This window comes from Macaca mulatta, chromosome 15, assembly GCF_049350105.2.
Source record: "Macaca mulatta isolate MMU2019108-1 chromosome 15, T2T-MMU8v2.0, whole genome shotgun sequence".
Classification (NCBI taxonomy): Eukaryota; Metazoa; Chordata; class Mammalia; order Primates; family Cercopithecidae; genus Macaca; species Macaca mulatta.
In genome coordinates, this window is record NC_133420.1 from 43,882,442 (window position 1) to 43,902,637 (window position 20,196).

Sequence of the window (20,196 nt, forward strand, 5' to 3'; positions counted from 1 at the left end):
CCTGCTGACATCTTGATTTTAGCCCAGTGAGATCTATATTAGACTTCTGACCCCAGAACTGTAAGATAATAACTTTATGTTGCTTTAAACCACTGAGTTTGTGGTGATTGGTCCAGCAGTGTAGGATACTCATATGATGTGTACAATATTACCAACACTTACTATAGCTCTTGCCCTTGGGAGACACTTGGCTCTTGTCTAATATTCTTCCATTGTCTGGTGCTGGCCTCAGTGGTACTGCTTTCTTCTTGGTAGGAGTTGGGAGATTCCCATGTATTTGGAAAAGCAGGTCAATTTCCTTCTTTATGAAGCACAGAAATGGAAATGCACTCTAGATTCTGATATCTGATACACCCCACAAAGGACTGAACCTAGAATTTTTTTGTTTTTGTTTTTTGCTTTTGTTTAAATCATTTTATTTTGAAATAATTTCAAGAATACTGCAAAGAACTCCCGTATACCCTTGTATTTGTGTGTTTGGCGTTGCTCTAAAGGAATACCCGAGCCTGGGTAATCTATAAAGAAGAGAGTTTTGTTTGGCTCACTGTTCTGCAGGCTGTGCTAGCATCTGCTTTAGGACCTCAGGACGCTTCCACTCATGGCGGAAGGCAAAGGAGAGCAGGCTTGTCACATGGTAACAGAGGGAGCAAGAGAGAGAGCAGAGAGGTCCCAGACTCTTTTTGAGAGCTAGATCTCCTGGTAACTCATTACCATGGGGAGGGCACAAAGGCATTCATGAGGGATCCACTCCCATGACCCAGATGTTTCCCACTAGGGCCCACCTGCAACATTGGGGATCACATGAGATTTGTAGGGAACAAATATCCAAGCCATATCAGCCCTTCACCCCTATTCACTAGTTTTTCATGTTTAGCCACATTTGCTTTATCTTGCTATTTTTCTCTTCTTCCTTCTAAAGCACTGGAGTTATCTAGCTCATGCCTCTTTATTCCTAAATACTTCAGTATTTTTTTTCTTTAAGAACAAGGACATTCATTTAACATAATAACAGAACAATGATCACAATCAGGAAATTTAGCATCAGTACAGTGCCATTATCCAATCTGCATCGCCCCAACGTTTGCCATTTGTCCCAGTAATGTCCTCTTGTAGCAGTTCTTTCTGCTCCCAGTCCAGGAGCCAACCCAGGATCACGTGTTGCATTTTGTTTTTATGATTGTTTAGTTTCATTTAATTTGGAACAGTTCCTCAGCCTTTCTTTATCTTCCTATGACATTGATATTTTTGAAACATTCTGGCTCATTATTTTGTAGAATGTTTCTCTATTTGGGATGTCTTATGGTTCCTATGATTGGATTAGGTTATGCATTTTGGCAGGATCATGCTAGCTGTGATGTCAGGTCCTTGGTGGGTCCTGTGATGTTAGTTTGTCCCGTTATTAGTGAGGGTAACCCTGATCACTTGGGTAAGTAATGTCTGCCAGGTTTCTGTACTGTTTTTCCTTTTATAATAAATAACATATTTTCAGGTGATATTTTGAGACTGTAAATATTCTGTTCTGTGTCAAAATTTACCTACTAGTTTTGCCTGATTCAGTTGTTTTGCAAAATTTTTAAAACCTCACTTGGTGTTTTACTGTATAGAGGAGCTTTATCCTGTGATTTATTTATTTATAAGTATAAATATGGATTCATGCTTTCTTACTTTGTTATTTATTATTGGCATTATTTACTTTGATACTTAGAGTGTCCCAGATTTGGGTATGGCAGAACCTTCAGCCTGGCTTCTGTGTCCATTTGACATGCATCTGTCATTCTTAGAGAATTTCCTTACTTTCTGGCTCAAGAAGATGGTTCAGGCTCATCTTGTACTTTTCCTGCCCAGCCTTGAAACCAGCCATTCTCCACTAGGCCATGATTTCTCGCAGTGGGGAATGGCATTTAGATATCAAGGTCTGGGGGCTAGATGAGTTTATTGCTACTGAGGTGTCATGACTAACAGACCTTTTAGTGGACAAAGCTAGGAAATATACATGCCTGCATTTGTATGCACAGTCACCCCTTAAACAATGCAGGGCTTAGAGGTGCCAACCTTCCCACACAGTTGAAATTCACATATAACTTTTGATTCTCCAAAAACTTAACTATTGATAGTCTACTATTGACCTGAAGCCTTACCAATAGTCAATTAACACATATTTTGTATGTTATATATTTATATACCATATTCTTACAATAAAGCTAGAAAAAGAAAATGTTATGAAGACAATCATAAGGAAGAGAAAATACATTTATAGTGACTTACTGAATGTATTGATTCCATAAGTTTACATCGTCTGTTTACAAGATGAATCATCTGTCTGAAATGGTGGTCGAGTATAGCTGCAGACCTCAATCTGTGGCACATATTAAGCAATGCAACTTTTTCTTATAATATTATGACTTTCTCTGCTTCTTGGGAGCACTTCCAGCATCACTAGTGGCACTTCCTAGGGGGTCCTATGTTATTCAAGCTTTATGGTAGTGCACAAGATATGTTGAAAAATATAGGAGAGCCACAAGAGACCACTTTTTACTATGATATGCAATTTACTGTAGAGACAGACTGCTCATGCAGAGATGATGAGCAGCACATGGCGTTTTAAGCTGATACTTTCAAAACTTGAGCACACTGAACTAGTAACAGAAGGTGGCTATGAGATTATTACAGTACTACCATGTGTACTTCTGTAAATTTTATGCAGTTATGATTTAATACCGCAGCTTTTTGTTTGTTTATATTTCTCTTGACTGGGAATGGTGCCATGTATTATCTGCAAGTGTTTGTGTATGTGAGTTTTGATAAATCTTAATTTTTTAGGTCGGGCGGGGTGATTGGCACCTGTAATCTCAGTTTGAGACCAGCCTGGCCAACATGGTGAAACCCCATCTCTACTAAAAATACAAAAAAATTAGCTGGGTATGGTGGTGCACGCCTGTAGTCCCCGCTACTCGAGATGCTAAGGCAGAAGAATCACTTGAACCCAGGAGGCAGAGGTTGCAGTGAGCCAAGATTGCATCACTGCACTGAGCCTGGGCAACATTGTGAGACTAAATCTCAAAAAAAATTTCTTTTTGACTTTAAAAAATAATAGATTTGTGGCTGGGTGCGGTGGCTCAGGCCTGTAATCCCAGCACTTTGGGAAGCCAAAGTGGGCGGATCACTTGAGGTCAGGAGTTCAAGACCAGCCTGGCCGACATGGTAAAACCCTGTCTCTACTAAAAATACAAAAATTAGCCAGGCATGTTGGTGCATGCCTGTAATCCCAGCTAGTTGGGAGGCTGAGGCAGGAGAATCGCTTGAACTGAGGAGATGGAGGTTGTAATGAGCTGAGATCAGACCACTGCACTGGAGCCTAGGCGGCAGAGAGACTCCAGAGGTCTCAATAAATAAATAAATAAATATAATAGATTTGTGTATATTTTATGATGGTAAATGATAAAGTAGACTATCTACATGTATTTTATGCATTCATAACATACCTTTTTCTTAATTTTCTCAGTATTTCTAGGCTACATGGCTCATCTGTTTTTCCAAATTGTCACAAATCTCCAAAGATTCCAATATATTTAAGAATCTGCATGTGAGTGTACCTACACAGCTTAAACCCATATTGTTCAAGGGTCAACTGTATACATATAATACACACTCATATTCATACATGTGTGTACACATATATCTGTATACATGTGTGTACATACATATATCTGTATGTATGTGTGTACATAGAGATATACATGAAATATAGATATTTCAGTATTTGTCTAAAACATGAGTTCACTCATACTGATACCTCCTCTTCTAGGCAACATTACGTAGTTCTTCCTAGCTTCTCCCATTTCTTCAACAGTGAGACATCAAGATCCTACCTTAAATGTTTACCCATTTGCCCAATTTTACAAGACACAAAAGTAGTTTCAGAATTGCCATGTGAAGTAGGGCTTCTGATTTGTTTGCAGTTTATTTTGTCCTTAAACTGAGGGTTTATAGTCAAAGTACTCTGTTACTTTGGTTAGTTATTTTGCTTCCTGCTTCAGCTGAATTATGTTATTCATATGAACGAGGTTCATTTGTTTTTGCTGGCATCGAATAGGGTTTCCCCTTGTCTTTATTGATTTAATTTTACTTTCTGAGTGCTAAAGCATCAAAACTATACAAAAAGGTGCACTCAGAGTATGACTCCCCACGTCTCTTCTACCCATTTTCACCCACTCGTTAAAGGCACCCAAATAAGTTTTTGGTTTATTCCTCTTGTTTCTTTTTGCAAAAATAAGTAGATTTATATCTATAAGCTTTCTTTCTTCTATAAAAGATAGCATGCTATAGATATTCTTTTGCACTTAATTGCACAATATCCTGGAAATGTTATGTCAGTGCACAGAGGTCTTTGTCATTCTTTTTGACAGCCATGTGTACTCTGCTGTGTGGCTATACCATACTTCATCCAACCGTCCTCCTCTGTATGGACATTTAGGCTATTTTCAGTGTTTTACAATCACAAACAGTGCTTCAGTGAGTAACTGTGTGCATATGTATTTTATTACTTTGGGAACTATATCTTCAGGGTAAATTTTTGAAAGTGGGATTCTGTTGACTGGGCGCAATGGCTCATGCCTGTAATCCCAGCACTTTGGGAGGCCGAAGCAGGTGGATCACGAGGTCAGGAGATCGAGACCATCCTGGATAACACAGTGAAACCTCGTCTCTCCTAAAAAATACAAAAAATTAGCCGGGCGTGGTGGCGGGCACCTGTAGTCCCCGCTACTCAGGAGGCTAAGGCAGGAGAATGGTGTGAACCCAGGAGGCAGAGCTTGCATTGAGTCGAGATCATACTCCTGCACTCCAGCCTGTGCAACAGAGCGAGACTCCGTCTCGAAAAAAAAAAGTAGGATTCTGTTAAGTGTTGGACCATCCTGAATTCCCACCAGCTATGTAAAAGTGTGCCTGTTTTTCCATAGCTGACAGTCACTGTAAAGTTTTAAATTTTTTTCTCAGTCTGATAGGTGAGAAATGGTATCTTGATGTAGCTTTATTTTGCAATTTTTTTTTTCTTTTTTGAGACAGGATCTCAATCTGTCACCCAGACTGGAGTGCAATGGCATGATCTCGGCTCACTGCAACCTTCGCCTCCCAGGCTAGAGTGATGCTCTCATTTCAGCCTCCCAAGTAACTGCGACTACAGGCATGCACCATCACACCTGGCTAATTTTTTGTATTTTTTGTAGAGATGGGGTTTCACCATATTCCCCAGGCTGTGCAATTTTCTTATTATGGGTGAAGTTGAACATCTTTTCATATATTTAATGGCCATTTATAATGTCTTTTTGTAACTTGTTCATGTCTTTTATTATCCTTTTGCTCTCAGGATTTTGGATCTTTTTTCCCCTAAAACTTAAGAATTCCTTAAATATTAGAGCTAACTGGCTCTTTATCTGTGGTATATACTGCAAGTGTTCTCTCCATGTGTCTTAGTCAGCTTAGGCTGACTGAAATACCAAAGACAAGGTGGCTTAAACAATAGGACTTTTGTAGGCTGGGAAGGCCAGGGTCAAGGTGTTGGCCAGTTCAGTTCCTGGTAGGGGCTATCTTCATGGCTTGCCTTCTTACCATGTCCTCACAGGGCCCAGAAAGGACTCAGGTGTCTCTTCATCTTCTTAAAAGGGCACCAACCCTATTGGATTAGGACCCCACCATTGGATTAGACGGTAACTGTATTTACCTCCCTATCTTCAAATACGATCAGATTCAGGGTTAGGGTAGGAGTTTTGGGGGAACACAAACATTCAGCCCATAACATGCTGGTTGTCATTTTCTTTTGACTTTGCTTATAGAGTTTTTAATACAAAAGTTTTATATATTTTATATCTAATTAATCCTTTCTTTTGTTGAATTTGAGTCAGGTTACATGTTTCCTTATGCCCAAGGTATAGATGAACTTACCTATTTTTTCTCTTAATGCCTATAAATACATTTTTCCTTTAGACCTCTGATCTGTTTGGCATTTAGTCTTATGGAGGGTATGATATATTTTATCTTTTTCTAAATAGCTACCCATTTATCCTACTACTGTGTATTAAAAAGTCTGTCTTGGCCGGGCGCGGTGGCTCAAGCCTGTAATCCCAGCACTTTGGGAGGCCGAGACGGGCGGATCACGAGGTCAGGAGATCGAGACCATCCTGGCTAACACGGTGAAACCCTGTCTCTACTAAAAAATACAAAAAAACTAGCCGGGTGAGGTGGCGGGCGCCTGTAGTCCCAGCTACTCAGGAGGCTGAGGCAGGAGAATGGCGTGAACCCGGGAGGCGGAGCTTGCAGTGAGCTGAGATCCGGCCACAGCACTCCAGCCTGGGTGACAGAGCGAGACTCCGTCTCAAAAAAAAAAAAAAAAAAAAAAAAGGTCTGTCTTTGTCACAGTGATTTGTAGTGCCACCTTTATCGTACACTAAAATTTTGTGTGTCCTTGGGCCTATTTCTAGTCTGTTTCGCCGTCTGTCTGTCTACTCATGAGTCAGTGCTACACTGGTGTAATTACGGAGGATTTAGAGCAGGCTTTAGTGCCTGGTAGCTTCTCTAGTAGCTTTTCTGTATCAGGGTTTTTCATAGCCATTCTTGCATTTTATACTTTTAGATTTTAAAACAATTGTTTTTATTTTTAAATAACAAAAAGTTTTTTTTATTTTTTATTATATTTAAATAATAAAATTATTTTATGTTTTAAAATTAATAGATTTATTTAATTTGTTTATTAGTTTTGAGATGGAGTCTCACCCTGTCGCCCAGGCTGCAGTGCAGTGGCGCAGTCTTGGCTCACTACAGCCTCTGCCTCCCAGGTTCAAGCCATTGCCTCCACCTCCCAAGTAGCTGGGATTACAGGCGCCTACCACCATGCCCGGCTAATTTTTGTATTTTTGGTAGAGACGGGGTTTCACCGTGTTGGCCATGCTGGTCTTGAACTCCTGATCTCAGGTGATCCACCCACTTTGGCCCCGCAAGGTGCTGGGATTACAGGCGTGAGCCATTGCGCCTGACCAATAGATTTATTTTTTTAGAGCAGTTTTAGGTTTACAGAAAAATTGAGTGGGAACTACAGAGTTCCCATTATACCTCCTCTGCCCCAACCCTTCCCACATACATTCTCCCCTATTATTAACATTTCGTGTTAGTGTACAAGAGGTACATTTGTTATAGTTGATAAGCCAATATCGATAATATTTTTTTTTTTTTTTTTTTTTTTTTTTTTTTTTTTTTTTGAGACAGAGTCTCGCTGTGTCTCCCAGGCTGGAGTGCAGTGGCGTGATCTCGGCTCACTGCAAGCTCCGCCTCCCGGGTTCACGCCATTCTCCCGCCTCAGCCTCCCAAGTCGCTGAGACTACAGGCGCCCGCCACCACGCCCGGCTAGTTTTTTGTATTTTTAGTAGAGACGGGGTTTCACCATGTTAGCCAGGATAGTCTCGATCTCCTGACCTCGTGATCCACCCGCCTCGGCCTCCCAAAGTGCTGGGATTACAGGCTTGAGCCACCGCGCCCGGCCTTCAATATCGATAATATTTTTATTAGTCCATACTTTATGTAAGAGTTCACAGTTCCGTGGATTTTGATTGATACATAGTGTCATGTATTAAACAGTATAGTGTCATACAGAAGAGTGTCACCCCTCTAAAAATCATCTGTGCTCTTCTTCTCATCCTTCCCTCAGCCTCAGGCAACCACTAATCTTTACAGTGTCTCTATCAGTTTGCCTGTTTCAGAATATCACATAGTTGGAACCATGCAGTGTGTAGCTTTTTCAGACTGGCTTCCTCCTCTTAGCAGTATGCATCGAAGGCTCTTCCCTGTGCAATTTTATTTTTCCCCATGAATTTTTACTGACTTTTCTAACAAAAGCTCGTTGATGTTTTTGTTGGGATAATGTTAAGTACGTAAGTGAGCTGAGAGAGAGCCAATGTCTGGATAATGCCGAACCCTTTCCAAGAAAAGGGGATATTTTATTTGTTGAGTCATTTAGAGTGTTTTAGGAGTGTGTGAAGTTTTCTTCATATAGGTGTTGTACATTTCTTGTTAAGTTTATTCCTTGGTAGTTTTTTCTCTTCTGTTGCTACTATAAATGAGGTTTCCCCTTCCTTCCATCCTATCTTCCAACTGGTCACTGTTTGTGTCTGTGAAGGCTGTGGACCTGAGCTTAAGAACTTGATTCTTGCAGGTCTGCAGAGCAGCTTGAAGCAGGTGGTAGACTGGGTTCTGGGCCAGCTTTGCCCCAGCTGCCCAGGGAGCCTTGGACCTGTGACACCCCTCCTCTACCTCTCACCCTAATTTTCTTTCTTCCAGAATGAGGGGCTGGATTAAATGTACACCATTTCCCAGAGTGTGATTCCAGCAAAAACAAAACCGATTTGTGTTTTTACTTCTCTGTCTTCCCTTTGATCGTAAAAATCAAATGCTCCTTCCCTGCTGCAGCCTATAGAGCTGGACTGCATGTACCCAGCCTCCCTACATGCCCTGGCCTTGTCAAATGCAACCTTTACATAAATGGAAAATGTCTCTGGCCTGTCTGCAGGAACCAGAATGGGGAGGGGACTAGCTGGTTTGTACGCCTGCTCATCCATTGATTTAATTGTTTATTCATTCATTCATGGATTCCGTCAAGTATTTGTCAGGTGCTTCCCATGTGCCATTCAAGAGGGGTGCAGCACACTGACTTTGAACTCTCTGCCTGTAGTCTAGCACGATCTCAAACTGTGGGGAGTGCTGCAGGGTGCTCTGGGCGAGGGGGATTAGTGATACCTGCCTTGGAGTTGGAGAAGGCTTCTTGGAGGAGGTGTCATTTGAGCCAAGACCTGAACGTTCAGTAGGCGTTATCCAGGTGAGGAATGAAGGGAAATATGTTTTGGGCAGAGGAACAGCGTGTGCCGAGGTCTGGAGTGGGGAAAGGGCTCCATCTGTTGAGTGAACTGAGAGATGGCAAGCATGGATGGATTGGAAAAAAAGCAGTGGGGGAGGGAGGTGTGAGATGGGTTGGGAAGCTAAGGCCCCTTTCAGGCTAGGTAGAGGAGCTTGGAAGCTACTGGGGAATTTTAAAGGAGGGTGTGACAAGATCAGATTTGCAGTTTAAATGAATCTGTCTTCTGCATAAGGAAAGTATTGGGCAGGGTGGTGAGAGTGGAAGCAGGGAGGCCACTTAGGAGGCTGCGGTAATGATCCAGGTGAGAGACGAGGATGGCTGGGATCCGAGTGGAGTTAGTGAAGGTGGAGGGTTCTTTTGGAAGGGAAGGTAAAATCCATTGGGCTGATGATGGATCCAGTGGGTTTGGAATTTTAGGATTGAGCAATGAGATGAGGAGCCCTGGAGAAGGACCAGGCTTGGAGGAAAGAATTGGAGAAGGTCAGGGGTTTGATCTGGGGCTGTGTTTAGGCTTGTTCAGGATGGTCGCCATTAGACACATGTGGCTAGTGAAATGGAACTTGTGTGACTGGGGGAGTGAATTTTTAATTTTATTATAAATTTAAATAGTAGTTGCTAATCTCTTGGACAACCTAGTTATAGAACATTTCCATTACTGCAGGTCTGGGTCTCAGAATAGCAATTGGTTTGGCTTCAAATCCTGCTCTGCTACTTCCTTGCTGGGTGTCCTTGGGCTAGTAACTTCACCTCTCTGAGCCTCACTGCTGTCATCTATGAAACACGGACCCTTCCATGTCTCAGGTGGTGCCTATTAAGTTCAGAGCTAAACTGTACAAGATAGCTGGCCTAAGTGAGGCACTTGGAGGTTGGTAGTTGTTATTCTTTCTGTGTTTCACCTCTGTAGTTCCTCTAAGTTTACTTTGGAAGCCAGATTTTCCTGTGGGAAGAACTCGGGTTTGACCTTGGGCAAGTTCTTTTCCCTTTCTGGCCTCAGTTTTGATTGATGGCTGGGCTAGAGCAGGCCTTCATTGAAGCTGCCTGTGTGGTGAATACAGTAAGCAGGTACTGACAACGGATCTGCCAGTGTCAGAAGAGGGAACTAGAAGGAAGCATGGACCATATTGGGAGTCAGTGTGCCTTAGCCTTGCCGGGTCCATCCACAGGGTTTCTGGTTAGGTTCTGCCTTGTGAGAGCTCTAAACCAGAGAGGGTTGGGTGCAGAGCTCACCCAGACCCAGCCCATACCGAGCTTGCTCCAGGAACCTTCTTCGTGATTACCTGCATCTTTTTATTTTCTTTTTCAAAATATGGACAAGGTTTACTGACTTCTGAACTGTTGGGAAAAACTAATGTCTCATTAAAACTGCATTGCTCACTTGTAATGAAAGAAAAAAAAACAGCCCATTAAAGTTTTATACCTGACATGGAAAACTATTAAAGATTCATAATTGCAATAAAACTCTTTAATAGAATTTGAATTTTCCTTGTGATAATGCTGCAGTCAACAGGGTCCTCCCTCGAAGCCACAAGATCCGTTTTAACACAGGCTTGGGAGGGTGCTGAAGGCAATCTGAAATCGGCTTCTTTCAGGCCTTCCCAGCGTGGCTGGTGCAGGTGCACGCGGCCTGGGAGGATGGATTCCCGTCTCCCAGCTCAGCCTGGGGATCAGGTTGTTGGCAGGCTTCTCTCCTAACAACTTCTGGCGAGGGAGCTTGAAGCTATTGCCATTCCGCCACAGGTTCTTCCTGCCAGTTCCCTTCATCGGGCATGAATACAGCACCTACTGAGTGCATGGCTTAAAGCCCAGGCTGGGAGGGGTAAGAAGTACAAGAAGGGCAGGTTAACTTTTCTTAAAGGAGAGGGTGGTATTGGTTTGTGCAGGGGCCTTGCTGGCTGGTAGAATGAAGGCCAGATCCCAGCTCTTGTTACTCTACTTCCTGTCCTCAGCTTCCTCATCTGTAAAATGGGGTTAACGATATGAGCTTCATGGGTGTGGTCAACGTGTGTGGGTCAGTGGAAGCCAAAGGCAGGGCCCTGGGGAAGGTAGGTGGAAAGGTAGGGGGTGGCACTGAGAGACACTCTAGAGGTAGAATTGCTTGATTTGGTTGGTGAGTGATCAATTGGTGAATTCAGAGATAAGCATGACTTTCAAAAATGCATTTATTGCATTGTGACCCCGTGGAGACCCATGCAGTTGCTGTATGTTAGCTACTTGTTTATGTGCTTCATACTTGTTCATTCGGTAAATATTTATTGAGCACCTATTATGTGCCAGACCGTGTTTTAAGTGTTGGCAATACACTGGGGAATGTATTAACTCATTTATCAACCAGGTACTGATGTTATCTCCATTTTCCAGAGGAGGTAACTGAGGCACAGAGAAGTGAAGTCAATTACCCAAGGTCACACAGTGAGTAAGTGGCAGAGTGTAGAATTAGTCAGAGACTCCTGGGTCTGTGCTCAGAAACACACACCAGATGGCCGCTGGCGTACTTTGCGCAACACACTAGCTGTTAGTGGTCTTGTTCCCATTTTGGGAAGGAAGGCTTAGAACAATGAAATTATTTTCCTCAGGTCTCTTAGAGACTAAGAGGGGACTGTTAACTCAGCGAGGTCTACTGAGTGTTTCTGCTGTTCCAAGGGCCTCCTCTCCTCCTGGGGGCTCCTGCGCCTGCCCCAGACCTAAGGGAAGTGAATTCTCTGCTTCCTGGTGGTTGGCCAATTTCAGGGAAATCAGTATCCTGTCCTTATCGAAGCCCCACCGTGCTCTTCTCAGAGCGTCTGAACATGAGCCAGTCGCTCAGTGGGCTGTGGATGATGGAGGAGTCTTTCCTCTGCCTTAAAATGAAGGGCATTCCGTGGTCCACCCTTCACTCCTCCATCAGTGGTGACAAATAGGATGCCCATGGTGACAAATAAAATAAAGCTGCCTTTATTCATTTATCCTTCCGTGTCCTCCTCATCAGTGCCCTGCAAGCAAGCTGAGCAATATTAGACACTCGATCACACTTGGCACCTGTCTCTCCTATTTCCAGCACGTCCTGTCCCAGTGAGCTCTGGTGGAGGGATGTGAGTGTTTCCACGGTTTGTCCCAGGGTCTGGGCTTTGCCGTTGCCTCGTTTTGTGGCCCTAGACATGTCCCTGTGCTTTCTGGGCCTTGGTCTCTGCATCTATAAGAGACGCCTTGGAAGGCCCCGATGGATACAGCATCTTTGCCTGTATTTTCTGTTTTATTTTCCTGTGCCGTCTAACTCTGAGTTGGCTTCGGTGGGTAGGAAAAAGCCACATTGCAATGAACAAACAAACAGAGCTCTTAGTTTTCTTTGGGAAAGAGTGAGAGTAAGATCTTTAAACATGCTGCCTCCAAATTCACATCACACCAACCAAAGGGAAAGGGGAAGCAAACAGAAGTGAGACCAAGAGAGGAGGAAGGCCAGGTTCCCCCATCTGTTCACCGTTTCCTAAGTATCTCCCACACGCCAGTGCTGTGCTGGGATGAAGGTGGCATAGGGTGGTAGGAAGAAGATGAGAAGATTGGGCTCAAAGGCTGGTTCATTTGTTTACTTCCAGTACGACCAGTGACCTTGAGCAAGTCGCTCAACATTTCTGAACCTGTCTCCTCCATTTGGAAGAGAAGCGCATGAGAAGCCATGGAGAGCCTCACGTGTCTCAGGCTCTGTGCAGGGTGGTCCCATTTGATTCTCACAGCTACCTGGGAACTGGTGGTAGTATCATGCCCATCTTACAGATGACAAAACTGAGACTCAGGTTGTACTTGAGAGCTGTGTGGGACCACTCAGCTGCTATGTCATGGTTGCCTGGCTTTAAAACTAGAGGCTGCAGTGTAGGGATGGGACTCCACACTCCACTGGCCACATGGGGTGACACTAGGACACTAGCAGCAGGGAAGACACCAGACTTGGTTGAAAATGGTTTGTGGACTCTACATCACAGTGAGCATGTAGACTGCTCTTCTGATAGGGCTCCTAGACCTGGGGAAGCTTTCCAACAAGTAGAGGAAAAGGGAGAGAGCTGGACACACAGAAATGGGAGCCACTCAAAACCAACTCAGATGCTGTGGAGGGCCCCATGGAGACCCTGAAGCCGGTCCCACCTAGCATTTTGGTTTGAACACAGGCTCTGGAGGAAGAAGAGACAGGAGACGATTGAAAAGAGATTGGGAAGATGGGCTTACATGCCCCAGTACATCAGGGTTTCCCAAGTGTGACTCCCATTTAACAGCCGTTCCCTAGCCGGATTGCACAGGAATCCGTGCTGCCTCTTCAAATCTGGTAGGGAGGTATTTACTTAACGGGCATGAGGACAATATGACTAGCACAGCCAACCTGGGATTTCACGCTTATTAACGCCTAGGATGAGGCTGAAGTAAGTGGGATGCTGTAATTCCCGGGACTCAGGTTGCATAAGTGCCAGGTGCCAGGCTCAGGGTGAGGGAAGTGACCTAAGTTTGGAAGCCACAACACTAAATCAGCCCCCTTAAGAGCCACAGGCCCCAGAGGTGACTGATAACTCCACCGCAGGGTGGCTAGATTTTCAGTAATAAAAATACAGGATGCTCATTTAAATTCGAGTGCAGATAAACAATGAATAAAATGTTTTTAGTATATATAGGCCCTATGCAATATTTGGGACATACATATATTTTTAAAGCATTTGTTTATCTGAAATTCAAGTTTAACTGGGCATGCTATATTTTATCCGGCGATCTTCCCCCAGCCTCATAGAAGGCCAGGTCGATGCTCATGGAATTGAGTTGTCACCTCCCCTCACTGCCCTCCTGGCCTGGACCCATAGGAAGAGGCTTACATACAGAAGGATGCCCTTACATAGCTGGTCTCTTGGATGCCAGTTCCTTTAATTAAACTGCAGGGATGAAATAAAGTATGTTAAAGGAAAGATTAAAATTGATTCCCTTAGCGCAATGAAAGCGAAAGCTATTGAGCGGGATACTTAAGGAAACAAAGCACTTCCGCGATGAAGAGTGCAGCCAGCTCCAGCTCAGAGCAGCAGGTGGAAGTGGAGAAGATTCCTGCCTGGCAGATATGAGAGGTGGAGCTGCCACATGGGGAGGTGGTTTAGCAAGTTGGGTGCCAGCGAGCCCAGCAGGAACGAGTTTCTCACTCTCAGTGAGGCCTGAGTACCTAGGAGAGCTGCACAGCTCTGCCTCTTAGCATCAGAGAAAGCCAGCTGGGAGAGAGAGGGGAGGAGGGAGCTGCAGAGGTGAGATAGGGATGGGGAGTATCCACACCTGCATGCATAAGCACTGACTGAGTGCCTGCTGGGTACCAAGCCCTGAGCCAGGTGTTGGGTCTTGTCTCAAGCTCTTTACGGGGAGACCAACCGGGGTTGCCTAAGTTCTCAAGGGCCCTGGCTTCTCAACCAGGGAGCTCAGAGACATAGAAAGGGAGAAAGAGAATTGCAGATATTGCTGGGGACATTGTGAAAGCTTGTGGCATTGAGATGCTGCTGACTATAGATATTTGGAGAAGGACAATCCTGGGCTAGGACTCCCTTTTTACTCCCAACAAAAGTGAGGCACAAAAGCTATTGTGAGTTTTGTGGGGCCTTATGGTAGAGTTAGGATTTGAACCCAGGTCTGATTGTCTTTGAAACCCTTAATCATAGTGCTTTGCTTTGCTTCCTCCTAGATTGTGAGGGGTCATGGGAGGTATTTAAGCAGGGAGAGATGTCATTAAAACAAAAAGTTGATGAAATTAATCTGACACTGGTGGGGCGCAGTGGTTCACGCCTGTAATCCCAGCACTTTGGGAGGCCAAACCAGGTGGATCGCCTGAGCTCAGGAGTTTGAGACCAGTCTGGGCAACATGGCAAACCCCCGTCTCTGCTAAAATACAAAAAGTTAGCTGGGCGTGGTGTGCGCCTGTAGTCCCAGCTACTCAGGAAGCTGAGGCAGGAGAATTGCTTGAACCCAGGAGGTGGAGGTTGCAGTGAGCCGAGATTACGCCACTGCACTCCAGCCTGGCAACAGAGGGAGACTGAGTCTCCAAGAAAAAAAAAAAAAGGAAATTAATCTGGTACTATGTCTGTGGCCAGTTTAGATGTAAATGCACAGTGAGGAGGATGCCAGCTCGGGAACGTGGGAGGGAGCAGGTAGGAACCCAGGTCAGGGGGCTGATGGGGGTGGAGGACAGGGTTTGCTGAAGGATCTGCTCAGGGGAGTAAAGGCAGAGTTGATGATGGGATGAAGTTTTCAGATCTGGCTGCTACAGGCAGGGAAAGGATGACAGCGCAGTAGCTTTGGACATGCTGGATTTGAAGCGATATCACATGGTCCCCAAACAGCGCTCCGGGCAGCAGCCCCGTAGTAGAAAGCAGAGGGGCCTTGGGGCTGGCCTGACCTGGGTGTGCAAATCCGCACTCCTTTTCAGTAGCACTGTGACCACAAACTATGTGCTTAACCTTTCTGAGCCTCAGTTTCCTCTCTAGTGAAATGGAGAGCCATGATACCTACTGTATAGGATGTTGGTGATAAGGAGAAAACACATAAAGAGACAAAGAAGGCTGGTGTAATGTACATCTCTGAGCTGGAGCAGAGATGGTCCTAGAGTTGGAATGGACGGAAATGTGTGTCTTTTTATTAATCTGATTTTTTTTTTTTTTAAGACAGAGTCTTGCTCTGTCACCCAGCCAGGCTGGAGTGCAGTGGCACAATGTCGGCTCACTGCGGTCTCTGCCTCCGAGGTTCAAGCGATCCTCCTGCCTCAGCCTCCCGAGCAGCTGGGACTACAGGCGCACCACCTCGCTGGGCTAATTTTTGTACTTTTAGTAGAGACGGCATTTTGCCATGTTGGCCAGGCTGGTCTCGAACTCCTGACCTCAAGTGATCTGCCCACCTCAGCCTCCCAAAGTGCTGGAATTACAGGCATGAGCCGCAATGCCCGGCCTCATCTGATGATCTTTTTAATTGAATTCCTACTGTGTGCTGGGCCCTGGGGAGACAGTGTGGAGAGGCTGAGGGGAAACTCAGTCATCACACAAAGCTGAGCTCACCCTTGATCGTGAGCTAAATGGAACAGGAACAGGTTATCCTGCTCAGTGCAAGCATCCCAGCGCACAGTAGGCATGCAGTAAATGGTAGTGAATGCTTGAAATGCAGCACAGACCCCACTCTGTTAGGGTCACGGAGGCAGAGGCAGCAAGCCTCCCCTGAGCATGTCAAAGCCGGTGCAGAGGGGAGAGGTCAAGTCTGTCTTTGTAACCACTTTCTATACTGGAAACTCCCAACTGGGGTGAGGCATTCAAGAAAAGGCAGGGAACTGAGGAGCAGGGTTTTGATACTCAGTTTTGTCATCCCATCTTTTCTCCCAAGCTCGCATTTGTCTTACCTTTTCCAAATCTTTGAAAAATGCTGGCTAAACCTAGGGGAGTTGATTATGTGCTCTCAGCAGGCCGGGAAACTGGGGAGAAGGAAAAACAGCCAAAAATAACCAGCATTACGAGGCTGCCCTTCAAGGCCTCAGTAGCACGTGACCCTGGGCAGCCCTTTCCCATCCTTGGACATCAGTTGACCCATTTCTGAAAGGAACCCCGAGTTTAAAGGTGCGGTCCCATCATACCCTGCAGCATCTTCCCTTTCAGCCCCTTCTATTTTTGTCACATATTTGTTTTTATTGGAAGGTTAGTTTTATTTTTGCCTCTATTTTTAAATTCCTTCATTAAAAGTAATTTTTTTAAGAGAGAGGATCTTGCTCAGTTGTCCAGGCTGGAGTATGGTGGTGCAATCAAAGTTCACAGCAGCCTCGAACTCCTGGACTCAAGCGATCCTCCTGCCTCAGACTCCCGAGTAGCTAAGGACTACAGGCACACACCACTGTGCCTCGCTATTATTATTATTTTTAATAATAAAAATAGTCTCACTATTGCCCAGGCTGGTCTGCAACTACTGGGCTTAAGCAGTCCTCCCACCTCATTCTTCTAAAGCTCTGGGATTACAGGCATGAGCCACTGTACCTGCCAGAAATATTTTTTTTAATTACAAAATAAAGCTGCTTCTTGTAAGAATCTAAGCCATATGTACTGCTTTAACAGAAAGCTAGTTTTCTCATTTATTGCTCTTTCTTTTAGTAGATTAAAGTGTTGTTTACATTTTAAGGTAATATAAGAATGCGTGGTTGAGGTAAAAACCTCAACAATGTAAAAATGTAGGAGGGAAATTACGGATGTCCGCCTTCATGGCTTGCCTCATCCTACCCCAGCTTCACCCCCACCTTGGCCCTGAGATGACTGTTGTTTCTAGTAAGGGGACCCTTGGGAATGTCATCGTAGACCCACCCACCCCTCAAAGCCATTGCTGAGTCATGGGGATGTGCCCCCTTTTAATGACAAGAGCATGGACTCTGGGTCAGGATCAGAAGGCCAGCACTGCTGTTGACTTGCTGTGTGACCCTCAGGCATCCGCATATCCTCTCTGATCCTGGATGACCTCCTTGGCAGGCTGGCCCAGAGGAGAACTGGGATCTGGGCTGTGAAGTCCCTAGCGTGAATCCTGCAAACAGCCCAGGTGACTGTGTTGTGTGGTGGTCTTGGCAGGTTGGGGACCAGATTCTGGAAGTGAATGGGTGGAGCTTTCTCAACATCCTACACGACGAGGCGGTCAGGCTGCTTAAGTCATCTCGGCACCTCATCCTGACAGTGAAGGACGTCGGGAGGCTGCCCCACGCCCGCACCACTGTGGACGAGACCAAGTGGATCGCCAGTTCCCGGATCGGGGAGACCATGGCAAACTCGGCAGGGTCTGGCCACTCTGCTCGCTCCGATCTCCAGACCCCAGGCCATTTCTGAAAGCCAGTGATAGCCACTTCCCATCCCTCCACCACCCTGGCTCTCCTCTCAGCCTGCAGTCCCCACACCAGGGCCCTCCACTGTCAGGGCATGACCTGGGCACATCCCTCTCCTCTCTTGGCCTCAGTTTCCCCACAGAAAGCTGAAATACACATCCAATTGTCTCATTCTTTATTTGTCCCCAGGCAAATTACTTAACTCATTCTTCAGACCTTAACTGCTTCATCTAAAAAGTGGGGACCATAACCCTGCCCTCATCCCATATCTATCTGTGCAGGTGAAAGGGAGGGAGAGGGAAAGAGAGAGATGCTTTGGGGTGTATTTGGCCAGAGGCCACCAGGCTGGATCCCATGAAGAAATCTGGGTGAGAGGGTCTTAAAGTCATAAACTAAGATCCAGTTGCCAGGTGTCTGCATAGTTGCCAACAGTGTAATGTGCCACCTTTTGATCTTCATCAGAAATCTTAGCCCGGTGGCCCCCTGGCCAAATACACCACAGATCATCTCTCTCTCTCTCTCTCTGTCTCTCTGTGTGTGTGTGTGTGTGTCTCCCCCTTCCCTTCCTTTCACCTGATTAGTATTAAACATTTTTAAAGTTACCTGCCAACATCTATAAAGACACCAGGTTTTCTATAAAAAAAACTGGATTTCTGGATGCTTCTTAAAATCAGGAAGTCTGGCAGCCTGAGCCCACATGGGCTGGAGCTGAGCCGCACCTGCGAGTTGCATCTGGGATCTCCAGTTCACTGGCCCCTAAGCTCCTGAGGGTTGGCCTGACCCTGAGGTTGCCAGTCAATCACTATTTCTTCCCTCCACTCCTTGTGTTACCTGCCTGGTCCTGCGGGGTTGGCAACGACTCAAGAGCCCACCCTGGGTGGTTTTGGAGGTGCCGTCCACACTGCTGATTGGGAGACTGGAAGCTGCCAGTCTGTCCAGAGTTTCATTTACCCCTGAATAGCCCCTAGACTGAACTGGCAGCGAGTGGCGGCCATGATGTATGGTTCTCTCGAAGCTTTGCTCTTCCTGCCCCGAGTCACCCTGTCCCTTGCCCATGCCCATTTGATCTGCTCAGATGCACAACTGGAGACGTGTGTCTTTCCCCACAGGTTTCTTGGCGATCTCACAACAGAAGGAATAAACAAGGTAGGGCATCCTCTAAGGGGTATCCTCTGCTTCCTCACAGCTCCCTGAGTGAGGAGGTCTGGCCAGCCAGAGGGTGCCGAGTGGCTTACACTTCCTCATTCTGATTGGGCAGCCCCTTATCTGCCCACCCCCCATCCCACTTATCTATGACTGTCTGCTAGGTTCTGGGCACCACCCCGGCACCAGGGTTGATGGCAGTGAACAGAGCAGACCAGGTCCCTGCCCTCATGCAGGTTATACTCAGCGAAGGAGGTGTAAAGACAAAACAAATTCTAATTAAGAAAGATAGTACTATCAAGGCAAGGTACTGGGGGTTATGAGTGAGAGTAACAAATGAGACACCACACTTAGACGGGATGGAAGGGCAGAGGGGGAGTGGCATGGCCACTCGGCTCTACAACAGCTCAGAATTCCTGGGCTTCTGTCTTTCTGTCTTGCAGCCAGGATTTTACAAGGGCCCAGCCGGCTCCCAGGTGACCCTGAGCAGCCTGGGGAACCAGACACGCGTGCTGCTGGAGGAGCAGGCTCGGCACCTGCTGAACGAGCAGGAGCGCGCCACCATGGCCTACTACCTGGATGAGTACCGTGGCGGCAGCGTCTCCGTGGAGGCCCTTGTCATGGCCCTGTTCGAGCTGCTCAACACCCATGCCAAGGTGACCTGCACCGTGCCTCCCAACTGGCTTCAGCATTTCCAGGGCTCTGCATCCTGCCCTGCCCCCTCTCCTTTGCTGAGAACCTACAAGGGGTCAGGCCTGAACTGAACCCTGGGCAGAGACCTGGGACTGAGGCAGCCTCCCACCCCTGGGAAGCTCACAGACTCCTGGGGGAAACAGACATTTAAAGCGCCCTGTGATTGGGGCCCTGTCGCAGTGGCTTCCAACGCTGAGTGCATAGAATCACCTGGATTGCTCTTAAAAGGGACACTCGGGCCCCATCCTAGGCTGGTTAACACCTCATATCTGGGGATGGGAGCCAGCCGTCAGTCATCTTCACAAGCCCTCCAGGTGACTGTGCTGTGCCACCAGCTTTGAGAACGCTGCTCCAAGCTGTTTGAGGTCCAGAAACTGTAGAAAGGAAGAGGTGGTGAAATCCACTGGGAAGGGTTATGTTTCGGAAGACTTAACAGAGGAAATAGGATTTGGAGACGAGTATTGGAAAGGGTATTCTGGGTGGAAGGGACGGACAGTCAGAGGCTTCGTGGCTTGAAATGTTATAGTGTGTCCAGGGAGTCACAGCCACGTGTGCTTGCCGAGAAGGTGACAGGGAAGCAGGCGTCAGATGATGTTAGGCCCGGTGTCCAGGTGACAGTGTTTGGCCTTTCTCTTGAGAGCAC

General features: G+C 46.1%; 1 protein-coding gene across 14 annotated transcripts in view; it reads left to right on the forward strand.

Moving 5' to 3' along the window:
* Positions 1 to 20,196, forward strand: part of WHRN (whirlin) — a 107,887-nt gene that overhangs the window by 65,495 nt on the left and 22,196 nt on the right. For all 14 annotated transcript variants that reach the window (XM_028834916.2, XM_015117004.3, XM_077968239.1 and 11 more), the window contains 3 exons: positions 17,470 to 17,672; positions 18,827 to 18,863; positions 19,304 to 19,516. In XM_028834916.2, coding sequence (XP_028690749.2) covers positions 17,470 to 17,672; positions 18,827 to 18,863; positions 19,304 to 19,516 — 453 coding nt within the window. The remainder of the gene's footprint in view (positions 1 to 17,469; positions 17,673 to 18,826; positions 18,864 to 19,303; positions 19,517 to 20,196) is intronic.